Source organism: Anser brachyrhynchus, assembly GCF_964034855.1.
Source record: "Anser brachyrhynchus genome assembly, chromosome: 2".
Lineage (NCBI taxonomy): Eukaryota > Metazoa > Chordata > Aves > Anseriformes > Anatidae > Anser > Anser brachyrhynchus.
The window spans coordinates 160,857,242-160,870,993 of NC_137695.1; the positions used below are offsets into that span (position 1 = coordinate 160,857,242).

The 13,752-nt window shown below is 71.2% G+C and overlaps 1 protein-coding gene across 1 annotated transcript; it reads left to right on the forward strand.

Moving 5' to 3' along the window:
* Nucleotides 1-84: 84 nt before the first annotated feature.
* Nucleotides 85-12,884, forward strand: SLC39A4 (solute carrier family 39 member 4). Its single transcript, XM_080579965.1, has 13 exons — nucleotides 85-2,084; nucleotides 2,552-2,782; nucleotides 3,903-4,187; nucleotides 5,733-5,940; nucleotides 6,437-6,612; nucleotides 6,687-6,858; nucleotides 7,730-7,902; nucleotides 8,448-8,597; nucleotides 9,255-9,350; nucleotides 9,443-9,491; nucleotides 10,423-10,575; nucleotides 11,499-11,686; nucleotides 12,640-12,884. The coding sequence occupies exons 1-13, from the start codon at nucleotides 1,320-1,322 to the stop codon at nucleotides 12,766-12,768; spliced, it is 2,775 nt and encodes a 924-aa protein (XP_080436091.1). The 5' UTR covers nucleotides 85-1,319; the 3' UTR covers nucleotides 12,769-12,884.
* The last annotated feature ends 868 nt before the right edge of the window (nucleotides 12,885-13,752 follow it).

Here is a 13,752-nt window from a genome sequence, read left to right on the forward strand (position 1 = left end):
TTGGGGGTGACATTGGTGGTAGGGGGGTGGTTGGACAAGATGAGCTTGGAGGGCTTCTCCAACCCTACTGATTAATGATTCCATGTCCGCCAGGGATGGCAACTCGCAGCGCAGGGTATGGTTGGCTTTGGGTCGCAAGGTGCGCATTGTGGGCTTGTGCTGAGATCCCCCAGGAGGAGCCCCCAGCCCCTGGTCCCGGTGCCAGGGCTCCGGCACCCGCCCGGCCCAGCAGTGCTGCCTGGGGGCCAGGGGGAGCCTCCCGGGCTCCAGGCTGGGCCCACGGCCTCCGCTGCTGGCCCCGGGCCCCCCTGAGCAGAGCCCGGCCCCGGCCTCTCGCACCTCCCTGCAGGGCCGCAGGGACGTGGGGGAGCTCCCCCGGGAGCCTCCAGGCCCTGCCGCCCCTCGGGGCCCTGCGCTGGGCTCTCCCCAGTACACCCAGGGCTCTCCCCAGTCTGTGCCATCCCCATGTGGATGGGGCCCCTCCGGGCAGCCTGGCCCAGGGCCTCGCCGCCCACGGGGGCAGGATTTGTGCCTTATTTCCCACCTCCCCCCGCCCTCGGTGAGCTCTGGGCCGTGGGCACCGTCCCCATGGGGACACGTCCAAGGGAACGGGGACGCGCCGCGGTGCGGCCGGGTTTGCCGCGGTGCCACCGCGCTCCTGCCCGGTGGGCACAGTGCCCGGGGCTGGGTGGCGGTGCCCGGGTGCCCATTGTCACCGCAGGGCCCGAGAACAAAGGCGCGGGGACGCGGTGGCCCCGGCACCCCCAGGAGCGCGGCCACCCCACAGGGCTGTGACACCGGCATGGGGGGCATGGGCGGGCAGCCTGGCGGCGGTTTTGGGGCGGAAATGGAGGATTTGGAGCCAAGGCACAGCATGGAGCAGAGGGGGGGGGGGTTGCACCTCAGCGGTTAATTAGTGTGAGTCTGGTTAATGAGTCTGCAGCTGCTCTGAGGGGGGCTGGGGGGCTGTTTGCCTTTCCCTTGCAGCAGGACAAAGCCGGCCCGGCAGGGGGGAAATCCCCAAATTCCCCCGATTTTTCCTCATTTTCCTCCTGGCCTCCCGCGGGACAGGCGCAGCAGCATTCCTCCGCGCTGGCCACGATCCGGCCTCAGTTTCCCTGGCACGCAGCCACCGCCCGGGGCTTTCCCCGCGGCGCTTCGCTTCCTGGTGCCACCCGGCACTGGGGGGGGGGGGACGTGGCGCGGGGACAAAAGCCACCTCACCCCGACCCAGGTGGGACTCGAACCCACAGTCCCCAGCTCCGGAGGCTGATGCCTTGTCCATTAGGCCACTGGGCCCCGCACACGGCAGTGCCACGATGGCACCCGGTGTCCCGCAGTCCCCGGGGGTCCCCCACATGCAGCCGGGGAGGGGACGGGTGCCCGCGGTGCCACCGGCCCCGCTGCACTTTGGCTTCGGGGAGAGTCCATGGCCACGGCGCCGTGGCGCCGGTGCACGCGTGTGCACGCACGCCCTGCGCACGTGGACGGGTGGTGGTGTGCAAACCCTCGGGCAGCGCTCCTCGACCGGTGGGGACGGGCAGGGACAAGCAGCCCCCGGGCTCCGCTGCAGCGGGTACCCGCCAGTGATGGGGGGACACCCCCCGGTGAGGGGACACCGGTGCCTTCGGGACGTGCCGTGGCTGGGGTCCAGCCGTGCCACGTGGCACCGCACCGCACCGGTCGCCCTGTGTGGTGCCACCCTGTACATGGGTGCGTGTCCCCGCACGTGTCCCTGCGGCCCCTCAAGGCCGGTGGCCACCAGCCGGCCCCGCAGGGCACGGCCGGGAAATGTCACCGCAGGGCACGGCCAGGGAATGTCACCGCAGGGCCGGCCGGGCCGGCTCAGCCACCCTGAGTCACCGGTCCCCCCGCTTGGGCCGCGGGCGCTGGCGTCACCCCGGCAGGACGGGGCTGAGTCACTTCCTTCCAGCAACGGGGCCGGGGCCACGCGGGTGTGCGTGCGGGAACGGGGCCGGGGCCGGTGCCGCCCCGGTGGGACGCCCCGGTGGGACGCGCCGCGCGCCGCCCCAGCGCCTCCCGCACCCGCCTGCCCCCGTGCTGAGGACAGCGCGCTCCTGCAGGTGACAGCGGGTGCCCTGGGGACACGGGGAGGAGGGGCCGGGCACCCATGGGTGCCCCCGGCGCCGTGCGGCGAGCCCAGCACGTGCGGGCAGAGCCGGCACTGAGGTGCGACGCTCGGACCCGGGCACGATGCTGGGACTCAGGCACGACGCTCGGACCTGGGCGTTAACGTTGGTGGGGCCACCGGCACCCACGGGGGGACGCGGGCACCCACGGGGGGGATGCGGGCACCCGTGGCAGCGCCCTGGCACCCACCGGGGAGGCGAGGGCGGCCGGGGGCGAGGTGGGGGCACAGGCCTGGGTGCGGGCGCGGGCGCCCCGCCGGGCCCTGAGGAATGGTTAACCCGGGGCAATCTCTCCCCGAGCCAATCACCGCCCTGGCCCCAGGCGCTTTTACAGCCCCGGCGGCTCGGCGGCGCGGCGGCACGGCGGCACGGCGGCCCACCGGCGCTCCCGCTCGCCCCAGGGTCCCGCCATGGCCACGCTGTTGACACCGCCGGCGCTGCCGGTGCTGGTCCTGCTGGTGCTGCCCAGCTGGGGGGCGGCCGCCGGGACCCCCCCGGGCGACGCCGAGCCGCTGGAGGCCCTCGGGGCCCTGCTGTCGTCGGGCACCGGCTCCCTGCCCCGTGGAGCCGTGGAGTCCCTCGTGGGCACCGCCGCGGCCCGTGCGCACTGCGGTGCCGGGCCGTGCGGAAAGGTAAGCGCCGCGCCGCCGGGCCGTGTGGAAAGGCAGGGCGGGCGCCACGGGTCAAACTCCGGCACGGCGCGGCGCGGCACGGCGCGGGGTGGCGTGGCGCCACGCAGCACCCTGCTGCGGGGCTCGGCACGGCTCGGCACGGCACGGCTTGGGTTGGCACAGCACGGCTCCTGCTGCCCCACGGCGGCCCCACGCTGAACGATGTCCCCTCCGGCACCCACCCCGGTCCCTGCTGTGGGGCACGGGGCGCCGTGGGTGCAGGGGGAGGCGCTGCTGGGTGCGGGGGTCCCGCTGCCCCCCGGGGTGCGTGGGGGGTTCTGACCCACGGGGCGGCCCCCAGGTGCACACAGCGCTGTGCCAAGCGGTGCCAAGTGGTGCTGTGCCACACGGTGCTGTGCTGTGCTGTGCCGTGCCCTGCCATGCCATGCCCTGCCATGCCATGCCATGCCGTGCCAAGCCGTGCCAAGCCGTGCCGTGCCGTGCCGTGCCGTGCGCAGCGTGTGCCCGCTGCGTGTGCACCCCGGTGCCGGGTGCCACCGGCACACCCCACAGCCAAACCCGCGTGTGGGGCACGTGGGGGTGCAGCATGCGAAGCGTGGGCACCGTGCGTGCCCCATGCACACCCCACACACCCCACGCACACCCCACGTGTGCCAGGCTCTGCGCCGTGGGGCTCTGGGTGCCCAGCAGGTCCCAGGGGCTCCGTGTGGGGCTGGGGGCCTGGCGGGCTTCTGGGGGGGGGGGTGAGGGCCCCTGGGGGTGCAGGGCCAGCCCCACAGCCCTGTCCCCATGTCCCTATCCCCCTGTCCCTATGGCCCCACGTCTGCGTCCCCATATCCACACAGCCCTGTCCCCCACATCCCCATGTCCCTGTCCCCACGTCCCTGTCCCCATGTCCCTGTCCCCACGTCCCTGTCCCCATGTCCCCCTGTCCCCACATCCCTTTCCCGTCCCCACGTCTGTCCCCCCGTCCCCACATCCCTGTCCCAACATCCAACCCCCTGTCCCCGTGGCCCTATTCTCATGCCCCTGTCCCTACGTCCCTGTCCCCATGTCCTGAAGTCCCCCCCCCCGTCCCCCTCCTCTCCCCGTGCCCACCCGTCCCCTCCCGCCCCCCCAGTGCATTTCCGCGGCCGACGTCTTCGGGCTGCTGGGCAAGGCGGGCGCCGACGCGCGCCTGGATGCGGCCGAGCTGCCCTGGCTGGGCGCCGCTGTGGTGCTGACGCTGCTCGACCCCGCTGCTGCCTGCGCCGCTGCCGCCGCCGGCACCTGGGCCGCCCGCGCCCGGGCCCTGCACGACGCCTTCGCCAACGGCACCGAGGGCAGCGGGGGGCCCGGCCTGCAGGAGGTGGCGGCGCTGCTGGAAGCTGTGCAGCGGCACTACCGCAGCGCTGGCACGCGGCAGGTGAGACGGTGGGGATGGGGGCACGGGGGGTGGGGACAGGGGGGGTGGGGTCGGGGACATTAGCAGAGGGTTGGGGACATGGGCATGAGGCTGGGGACAAGGGAACAGGGTTTAGGACATGGACATGGAGAAACAGACATGAGGCTGAGGACATGGGCACAGAGCTGGGGACATGGGCATGGGTTTGGGGACATGGGCAGAGGGTTGGGGACATGGGCATGGGGCTGGGGACATGGACATGGGGCTGGGGACATGGACAGAGGGTTGGGGACATGGGCGTGGGGCTGGGGACAGAGGGCTGGAGACATGGGCGCAGGGTTGGGGACATGGACATGGGGCTGGGGACACGAGAACAGGGTTTAGGACATGGACATGGAGACACAGACATGGGGCTGAGGACATGGGCATGGAGCTGGGGACATGGGCATGGGTTTGGGGACATGGGCAGAGGGTTGGGGACCTGGACATGGGAGGGCTGGGGACCTGAGCACAGGGCTGGGGACGTGGACATGGGGCTGGGGACACGGACATGAGGCAGGGGACATGGACAAAGGGTTGGGGACATGGACATGGGGATGGGGACAGGGGGCTGGAGACATAGGCACAGGGCTGGGGACAGATGCATGGGGCTGAGGACAGGGGCATGGGGCTGGGGACACAGACTTGAGGCTGGGGACATGGGCATGGGGCTGGGGACAGGGACATGGGGCTGGGGACACAGACTTGAGGCTGGGGACATGGGCATGGGGCTGGGGACAGGGACGTGGGGCTGAGAACACAGGGCTGGAGACATGGGTACAGGGCTGGGGACAGGGGCATGGGGCTGGGGACATGGGCACAGGGTTAGGGACATGGACATGGGGCTGGGGACATGGGCATGGGGCTGGGGACATTGGCAGAGGGTTGGAGACATGGGCATGGGCTGGGGACACGGGAACAGGGTTTAGGACATGGACATGGAGAAACAGACATGGGGCTGAGGACATGGGCACGGAGCTGGGGACAAGGGCATGGGGCTGGGGACATGGACAAAGGGTTGGGGACATGGACATGGGGGTGGGGACACGGGGCTGGAGACATGGGCACAGGGCTGGGGACAGACGCATGGGGCTGAGGACAGGGGCATGGGGCTGGGGACATGGGCACAAGGTTAGGGACAGGGGCATGGGGCTGGGGACACAGGGCTGGAGACATGGGCACGGGGCTGGGGACAGGGGCACAGGGTTAGGGACATGGACATGGGGCTGGGGACATGGGCATGGGGCTGGGGACAGGGACATGGGGCTGGGGACATAGGCAGAGGGCTGGGGACATAAACATGGATGTGGGGACGTGAACAAGGGGCTGGGGACATGGACCTGGGGCTGGGGACCTGGACACAGGGCTGGGGACACGGGCATGGGGCTGGGGCCATGGGCATGCACGAAGGTGCCGCGAGGCAGCGGCTCACGGCACGGCCACCTTGGCACGGCCCCGGGGAGGCGACGCGCGTGCTGGGGCAGCCGCGGGTGTACGCGGTGCTGACGCCGGTGCCGGTGCCCGCAGCCCTGCCTGGACGCGGCGGCCGTGGTGGCCGAGAGCGCTGCAGCGGTGCCGGGGGCGGGCGCGGGCGCGCGGGTGCTGGCGGCCCTGGGCACCCAGCTCCTGCGCGGCCGCTGCCTGCGCGCGGCCCCCGCCCTGCCCAGCCCCGACTTCTTCCTCGACTTCATCCTCGCCCGCTTCGGCAACGGCTCCCAGAGCCTCCCGCTGGAGGGTGAGCGGGGACCGGGGGGGTATGGGGGGCGTTATGGGGTGGGGGGGGCATGGGGCAGGGGCTGGGGGCAGCTGGCGGTGTGGGGCCGGTGCTGGTGTGGGGCAGGGCGAAGCCGGTGCCGATGTGGGGCAGGGGGCTGGGGGCATAGAGGGATGGGGCTGTGGGGCAGGAGGGCTGTGGGGTGGGGGTGCGGCGAGCTGGTGCTGATGTGGGGCAGGAGCTATGGGGCAGGGCCATGTGGGGCTGGTGCCGAAGTAGGGCAGGGGGTTGTGGGGCAGGAGCTATGGGGCAGGACTGTATGGGGCTGGTACCGATGTGGGGCAGGAGCTATGGGGCAGGGCGATGTGGGGCTGATACAAATGTGGGGCAGGAGCTATGGGGCAGGGCTGTGTGGGGCTGGTACCGATGTGGGGCAGGAGCTACGGGGCAGGGCCATGTGGGGCTGGTGCCGAAGTAGGGCAGGGGGTTATGGGGCCGGTGTGACCGCACGTGGCAGGTCTGACTGCACTGATGGAGGAGCTGGGGCTGGGCCACCATGACCACGACCATGACCACGACCATGACCATGACCACGGCGCCAGGGCCGCGCACCCCGAGCACCGCAGCAGCCGCAGGGCGCGCAGCCCCACGGCACCGCGCAGCGCCGCCAACGAGAGCCAGCAGTGGGATGCGGTGAGAGGGGGGCACCGGGGGGTCCCGGGGGCGTCCCGGGGGCTCCCCACTAAGCACCGTCCCCCCCCCCCCAGGTGTGCTTCAGCGCCCAGCAGCTGCTGCAGGCCCACGGGATCGGGGACGCCGCGGAGGTCTCGCGCCAGGAGCTGCAGGAGCTCAGCCCCGCGCTCCTGCAGCAGGTCCTGAGCGGTGCCTGCAGCAGTGAGGAGGGGGAGACCCCCAGTGGGGGGCTGAGTGTGGCTGAGAGTGAGTGGGGGGGCGGGGGGGTGGGGGGTGGGATGGGATGGGGTGGGATGGGGTGGGGGGGGATGGGGATGGGGATGGGATGGGGATGGGATGGGGATGTGATGGGATGGGATGGGGATGGGATGGGATGGGATGGGATGGGGATGGGATGGGATGGGATGGGGATGGGGATGGGATGGGATGGGGATGGGATGGGATGGGGATGGGATGGGATGGGATGGGGATGGGGATGGGATGGGGATGGGGATGGGGATGGGATGGGGATGGGGATGGGATGGGATGGGATGGGGATGGGGATGGGATGGGGATGGGGATGGGATGGGGATGGGATGGGGATGGGATGGGGATGGGGATGGGGATGGGGATGGGGATGGGGATGGGATGGGGATGGGATGGGGACGGGGATGGGATGGGGATGGGATGGGGATGGGATGGGGATGGGGATGGGATGGGGATGGGATGGGGATGGGATGGGGATGGGATGGGGATGGGGATGGGGATGGGGATGGGGATGGGATGGGGATGGGGATGGGGATGGGATGGGGATGGGGATGGGATGGGGATGGGATGGGATGGGGATGGGATGGGGATGGGGATGGGATGGGATGGGGATGGGATGGGGATGGGATGGGGATGGGGATGGGATGGGATGGGATGGGGATGGGATGGGGATGGGATGGGGATGGGATGGGATGGGGATGGGATGGGGATGGGGATGGGGATGGGGATGGGATGGGATGGGATGGGGATGGGATGGGGATGGGATGGGATGGGGACAGGCACAGCACAGGACAGGGCCCCGCAGCCCCGTAGGCTGTGCTGCTGCCCGGCTGGGGCCATGCGGGCGCTGAGCGGTGTGGGTCCGTCGCAGAGTACCTCTACGGCTCGCTGGCCACGCTGGTGATCTGCCTGGGCTCGCTGGTGGGCGCCGCGGTGCTGCTGTGCAGCCGCTGCCCCCGCGTGCACCACTACGTGCTGCAGCTGCTGCTGGCGCTGGCCGTCGGCACGCTGACCGGCGACGCGCTGCTGCACCTCCTGCCGCAGGTGAGCCGGGCGCCTGCACGTGCGCGTGTCCGTGCGCGTGTCCGTGTGCGTGTCCGCACACGTGTGTGCGTGTGTGCGTGTGTGCGTGTCCGTGCATGGCCGTGAGGTTGCCTGTGGGTGCACTCAGACGCACGCCTGCCTTCCTGCACCGACACCGGGCACGGTGGCGGGCGTGCGTGCACGCTGACACACGCGCGTGCGCTTTCCTGTGCATGGCGGCGCTCGCAGAAATGCACGCCCCCTGCCTCCTTGCACGCGCATTCGTGGCATGCGTGCGTACGCAGCCACGTGCACGGGCACTGTCGTGTGCACGCGTGAGCTGCTGAGCCTGAAAGCGTGCCCCTCCCCCCCCCCGATGTGCACAGCCGTGTGCGCGGACACTTGCACGCGCACCTCAGCGTGCACACACGGCGCTGAGTCCTGGGTGGCCACGCGTGTGTGTGTGTGTCCGAGTGCATGGATGTGTGTGCGCATCTGTGCCCTTGCACACGCGTGTGCCCGGGGCCGCGGGGCGCTGACGGCGGCCGCCCCCCCCTTGCCCCCAGTTCCTGCAGCTGCACTCGCACGCAGCCGGGGTGCACACGCACGCGGTGGGGGCCGAGGCCACCTGGCAGCTGCTGGCGGTGCTGGGGGGGCTCTACGGCTTCTTCCTGCTCGAGTCCCTGCTCGGCCTCCTGGCGCCCGGCGGGCACGAGGTGCGGGGGCACGGGGGGCACCTGGGGGGCTTGGAGGGGCTGGGGGGCACCTGGGGGGGACCTGGGGGGAACCTGGGGGGTACTGGGGCTTGGGGGGCACCCTGGGGGGCACCTGGGGGCTGGGGGGCTCAGGGACTTGGGGGGGCACCTGGGGGGCACCTGGGGGGCACCTGGGGGGCTTGGAGGGGCTGGGGGGCTCAGGGACTTGGGGGGCACCTGGGGGGCACTGGGGCTTGGGGGGCACCTGGGGGGCACCGGGGGGGGAACCTGGGGGGGCACCTGGGGGGCTCTTGGGGGGCTCTGGGACCCCTGGGGGTTATTAGGGGCTGTGGGACACAGGGATGTGGGGGGCACCTGGGGGGCACCCTGGGCGGAATCCAGGGGGAACCTGGGCGCTGGCAGGCACAGGGGCTTGGGGGGGGGGGCACCCTAGGGGCTATGAGACCCCTGGGGGCTACGAGGGGCTGTGGGGCACAGGGACTTGGGGGGCATCTGGGGGGGGCTTGGAGGGGCTGGGGGGCACCTGGGGGGCACCTGGGGGCCTGTGGGGCACAGGGACTTGGGGGGGGCATCTGGGGGGCATCTGGGGGGGGCCTGGAGGGGCTGGGGGGCACCCGGGGGGCCGTGGGGCAGCGCTGATGGCGGGGGGGGGCACAGGAGGGGCTGCGGAGCGACCCCGCGGGGGGGCTGCAGCTCTGCGACGAGGAGACGCGGCGCCGCAAGCAGCTGGAGGGGACCTCGTGCAGCGAGCTGGTGCGTGGGGCTGGGGGGGTGGGGGTGGTCCTGGGGGGGGGCTGGGGGGTGCTGGGGGTCTGGACGCCCACCCTGTGCCCCCCCCCCCCCAGGTGGAGGAGCCCCCCCTGAGCCAGAGCGAGCAGGAGCTGCAGAGACGGGGTGGGTGAGCGGGGAACCCCGGGACCCCCATGGGACCCCCCCCATAGATACCCACCCCCACCACCCCAGGAATCTGCCCCCCCCTCCCAAAAGACCCCCTGTGAGGACCCCATCCCCCCAAGAGGACCCCCTCTAAAGACCTCGCACCCCCACTAAAGACCTCGCACCCCCACTCACAGCCTCTCGGGGACCCCGGGGACCCCCCCCCATTATTTCGGGGACCCCCTCCCATTATTTCAGCTCCCCCCTACAGCACCCTGCCCCCTCTGGTGCCCCCCCCCCCGTTGAGCCCCCCCCTTAGGGGCACCAAAAGCAGGCGCGACCCAGGTGGGACTCGAACCCACAATCCCCAGCTCCGGAGGCTGATGCCTTGTCCATTAGGCCACTGGGCCGGTGGGCGCCTGCACCCGCTCGGGCCCTACCCAGGGGTTGGGGGGGGGGGTCAGGGTGAGGCGGGGGCACCCATGGGTGCTGGGGGGCGTCAGGATGAGGTGGGGGCACCCATGGGTGCTGGGGCGGGTCGGGGTGGGTGGGGGAAACCCTGGGTGCTGGGGGGGGGGTCGGGGGGGGTGGGGGCATCCATGGGTGCTGGGGGGTCAGATAGGGGTAGGGGGCACCCGTGGGTGCTGGGGGGGGGTCAGAGGGGGGTGGGGGCCACCCTTGGATTCTAGGAGGGATCAGGGCGGGTGAGGGGGACCCATGGGTGCTTGGGGGGCTCAGGGTGGGTGGGGGGAACCCTTGGGTGCTTTGGGGGGGGTCAGGGTGGGTGGGAGGAACCCTTAGGTGCTGGGGGGAGTCGGGGGGGTGGGGGAAACCCTTGGGTGCTGGGAGGGGTCAGGGTGGGTGGGGGGCACACATGGATGCTGGGGGGGGTCAGAGGGGGGTGGGGGCACCCACGGGTGCTGGAGGCCCACCCACGGGTGCCCCGCAGAGCTGCGGGCGCTGCCGTGCATGGTGACGCTGGGCGACGCGCTGCACAACCTGGCGGACGGGCTGGCGCTGGGCGCCGCCTTCGGCTCCTCCTGGCGAACCGGGCTGGGCACGGCGCTGGCGGTGCTGTGCCACGAGCTGCCCCACGAGCTGGGTGCGGGGGGGCAAAATGGGGGGGGGGGCATATGGGGTGGGGGCACTTGGGGTGGGGGCACTTGGGGTGGGGGCATTGGGGTGGGGGCACTTGGGGTGGGGGCACTTGGGGTGGGGGTATTTGGGGTGGGGGGCATTTGGGGTGGGGGGTACTTGGGGGTGGGGGTACTTGGGGTGGGGGCACTTGGGGTGGGGGCATTTGGGGTGGGGGCACTTGGGGGGCACTTGGGGTGGGGGCATTTGGGGTGGGGGCATTTGGGGGTGGGGGCATTTGGGGGTGGGGGCATTTGGGGTGAGGGCACTTGGGGGGCACTTGGGGTGGGGGCATTTGGGGTGGGGTGCAGGGGGCGTGGATGCTGGGGGGCCATGGGGCAGGGGGGTGTGGGGGAGTGGGGGGGCACAGGGCTGGGGGGGGCATTTTAGGGGGTGTAGGGGCCATGGGGTGTGTGGGGTGGGGGGCACTTGGGGTGGGGTGCATAGGGCATGAGGGGTGTAGGGGGTGCAGGTGGGTGCAGGGGGTGGGACAAGGGGGGCAGGGGGTGCGTGGGTTGGGGGTCTGGGGGCATGGGGGCTGTGGGGTGCATGGGGTGGGGGCAGGGGGGCACACAAAGTTTGGGGGGCTTGGGGGGGGTGGGAGTTTTGGGGCGCAGGCAGTGGGGTGTGGGATGGGGGGGCTGGTGTGGGGTGGGCGCGGGGTGGGGGCGATATGGGGCTGTGGGGGGTGACGCAGGGTGATGGGGGGCAATGGGGGCAGTGTGGGACGATGTGGGGCGCTGGTGCGGGTCAATGTGCCTTGATGTGGGGCGATGCGGGGCGATGTGGGGGGCATTGTGGGGTGATGGGGGGCGATGTGGGTCAGCGTGGGGCGACGTGGGTGAAAGCGGGGTTCTGCGGGGCGCTGACGCGGGTCCCGCTGCCCCCCAGGCGACTTCGTGGCGCTGCTGCACGCGGGGCTGAGCGTGCGCCGGGCGCTGGCGCTGAACGTGGCGAGCGCGCTGCCGGCCTTCCTGGGGCTCTACCTCGCGCTCGGCCTCGCCACCGGCGCCGCCTTCCAGGGCTGGATCTTCACCGTCGCCACCGGCTTCTTCCTCTACGTCGCCCTCTGCGACATGGTGAGGGCCGCGTGGGTCACGCGTGTGTGTGAGACACGGGTGTCACGTGTGTGTCACGTCTGTGTCACACGTGGGTGTGCGCCAGGTGTGTGTGTGTGTGACGTGTCTGTGTGTGTCAGGGGTGTGTGTGTCAGGGGTGTGTGTGTCACACACGTGTGTGTGCCAGGGGTGTGTGCCACAAGTGTGTCGTGTGTGCATGTGTCATGCGCGTGTCACATGTCTGCGTGCCAGGTGTGTGCGTGTCATACGTGCAGGTGTCAAATGTGTGTGCTGCATCTGTGTCACACGCGTGTGTTTCACATGTCTGTGTGTCAGACGTGTGCGCTGCGTGTGCCGTGCCCCTGTGAGCGTATCGCGCCACGCGTGCTGTGCCGCACCGTACGGCGCAGTGCTACAACACGTGCTGTGCTGCGTGCTGTGCGTGCTCTGCTGGCTGTGCTGTGCCACGTGTGTGCTGTGCCACGTGGGGCCATGAATGCCACCACGCGTGCCACGTGTGCAGCAACACATGTGTCATACCACATGTGCCGTGTGTGCCCTGCCTGTCACGTGTGCCATGTGAGCTGTGCTGCGTGTGCCGTGACACCGTGCGCGTGCCGAGCTGCGTGCCGTGTGCCAGGTGCTGTGCGCGTGCCACGCACCATGTACCGTGCACCATGCACATGCCGTGTGCCTGCATGTGCTGCACGTGTGGGCCGCGGGCCGTGTGCCATGCACCGTGCATGTGCCACGCGCCGTGTGCCGTGCAGCGTGTGCGTGCTGTGTGCTGCGTGCCAGGCACCGTGTGCCGTGTGCTGTGCGTGTGCCACGCGTCATGCGTGTGCTGTGTGTGTGCCGCATGCCATGCGCCGTGTGCCATGCGTGTGCTGCATGCCGTGTGCCACGCACCGTGCATGTGCCACGTGCCACACGCGGTGCACGCCCCCGGCACGCGCTGACCGCGTCCCCCCCAGCTGCCGGCGATGCTGCGGGTGCGGGACCCGCGGCCGTGGGTGCTGTTCGCGCTGCACAACGCGGGGCTGCTGGGCGGCTGGGGGCTGCTGCTGCTGCTGGCGCTCTACGAGGAGAGCATCGCGCTCTGACACCGCGGCACCGGCACGGGCACGGACCCACGGACGGACACGCGGACACACGGATGCCCCCCCCCCCCATACTCCCCCCCCCAGGGTGGGCGAAGGGCACCCGAAATAAAGCTGCAGAGGGATGGCGCCGGCACCTCCTTGGGGCTGGGGGGCGGGGGGGAGGCCGTGGGGCAGCGCTGGGGGGCGGGGGGGGTCCGTGGGGCACGGGGTGCTGTGGGGCAGGGGGTGCTGTGGGGTGAAGGAGCGCTATGGGGCAGAGGAGCGCTATGGGGCACAGGGGTGCTATGGGGCACGGGGGTGCTATGGGGCAGAGGAGCCCTGTGGGGCACAGGGGTGCTATGGGGCACAGGAGCCCCGTGGGGCACAGCAGCTCTATAGGGCACAGCCCCCTGGATGTGGGGCGCCATGGGGCGCAGCCGTGCTTGGGGTGGGGGCGTTGTGCTCGGGGCTGCCCCGCTATGGGGCACGGGGCCCCCGTGGGGGTGCGGCATGGAGCAGGGGGCCCCATAGGGTGCCTCTGGGGGGCGGCGGGGCCCATACGGGCTGTAGGGGACCTGTGGGGTGCAGCCCCTATAAGGTGCCGGGTCCCTATGGGGTGTGGGGCCAATGGGGTGCAGGGCCCCTATGGGGTGCAGTGGCCATGGGGTGCAGGGCCCCACAGGGTGCAAGGCCCCCATAGAGCACAGCCCTATAGGGGTAGCGGTCCTATAGGGTGCAGGGTCTATGGGGCGCAGGCTTCACGGGGTGTAGACCCCGTAGGCTGCAGGACCCCTATGGGCCGTACAATACAGCCCCTCAGCTCAGCCCCTATGGGCTGCAGGGCTCCTATAGGTGGCAGCCCCTATAGGATGCATGGCCCCTGTAGCCTGCAGAGCCCCCTATAGGCTGCAGTCCCTATAGCCTGCATGACCCCTACAGCCTGCAGAGCCCCTACAGATGGAGACCCCTACAGGCTGCCAGACCCTATGGGATGCCCAGCCCCAT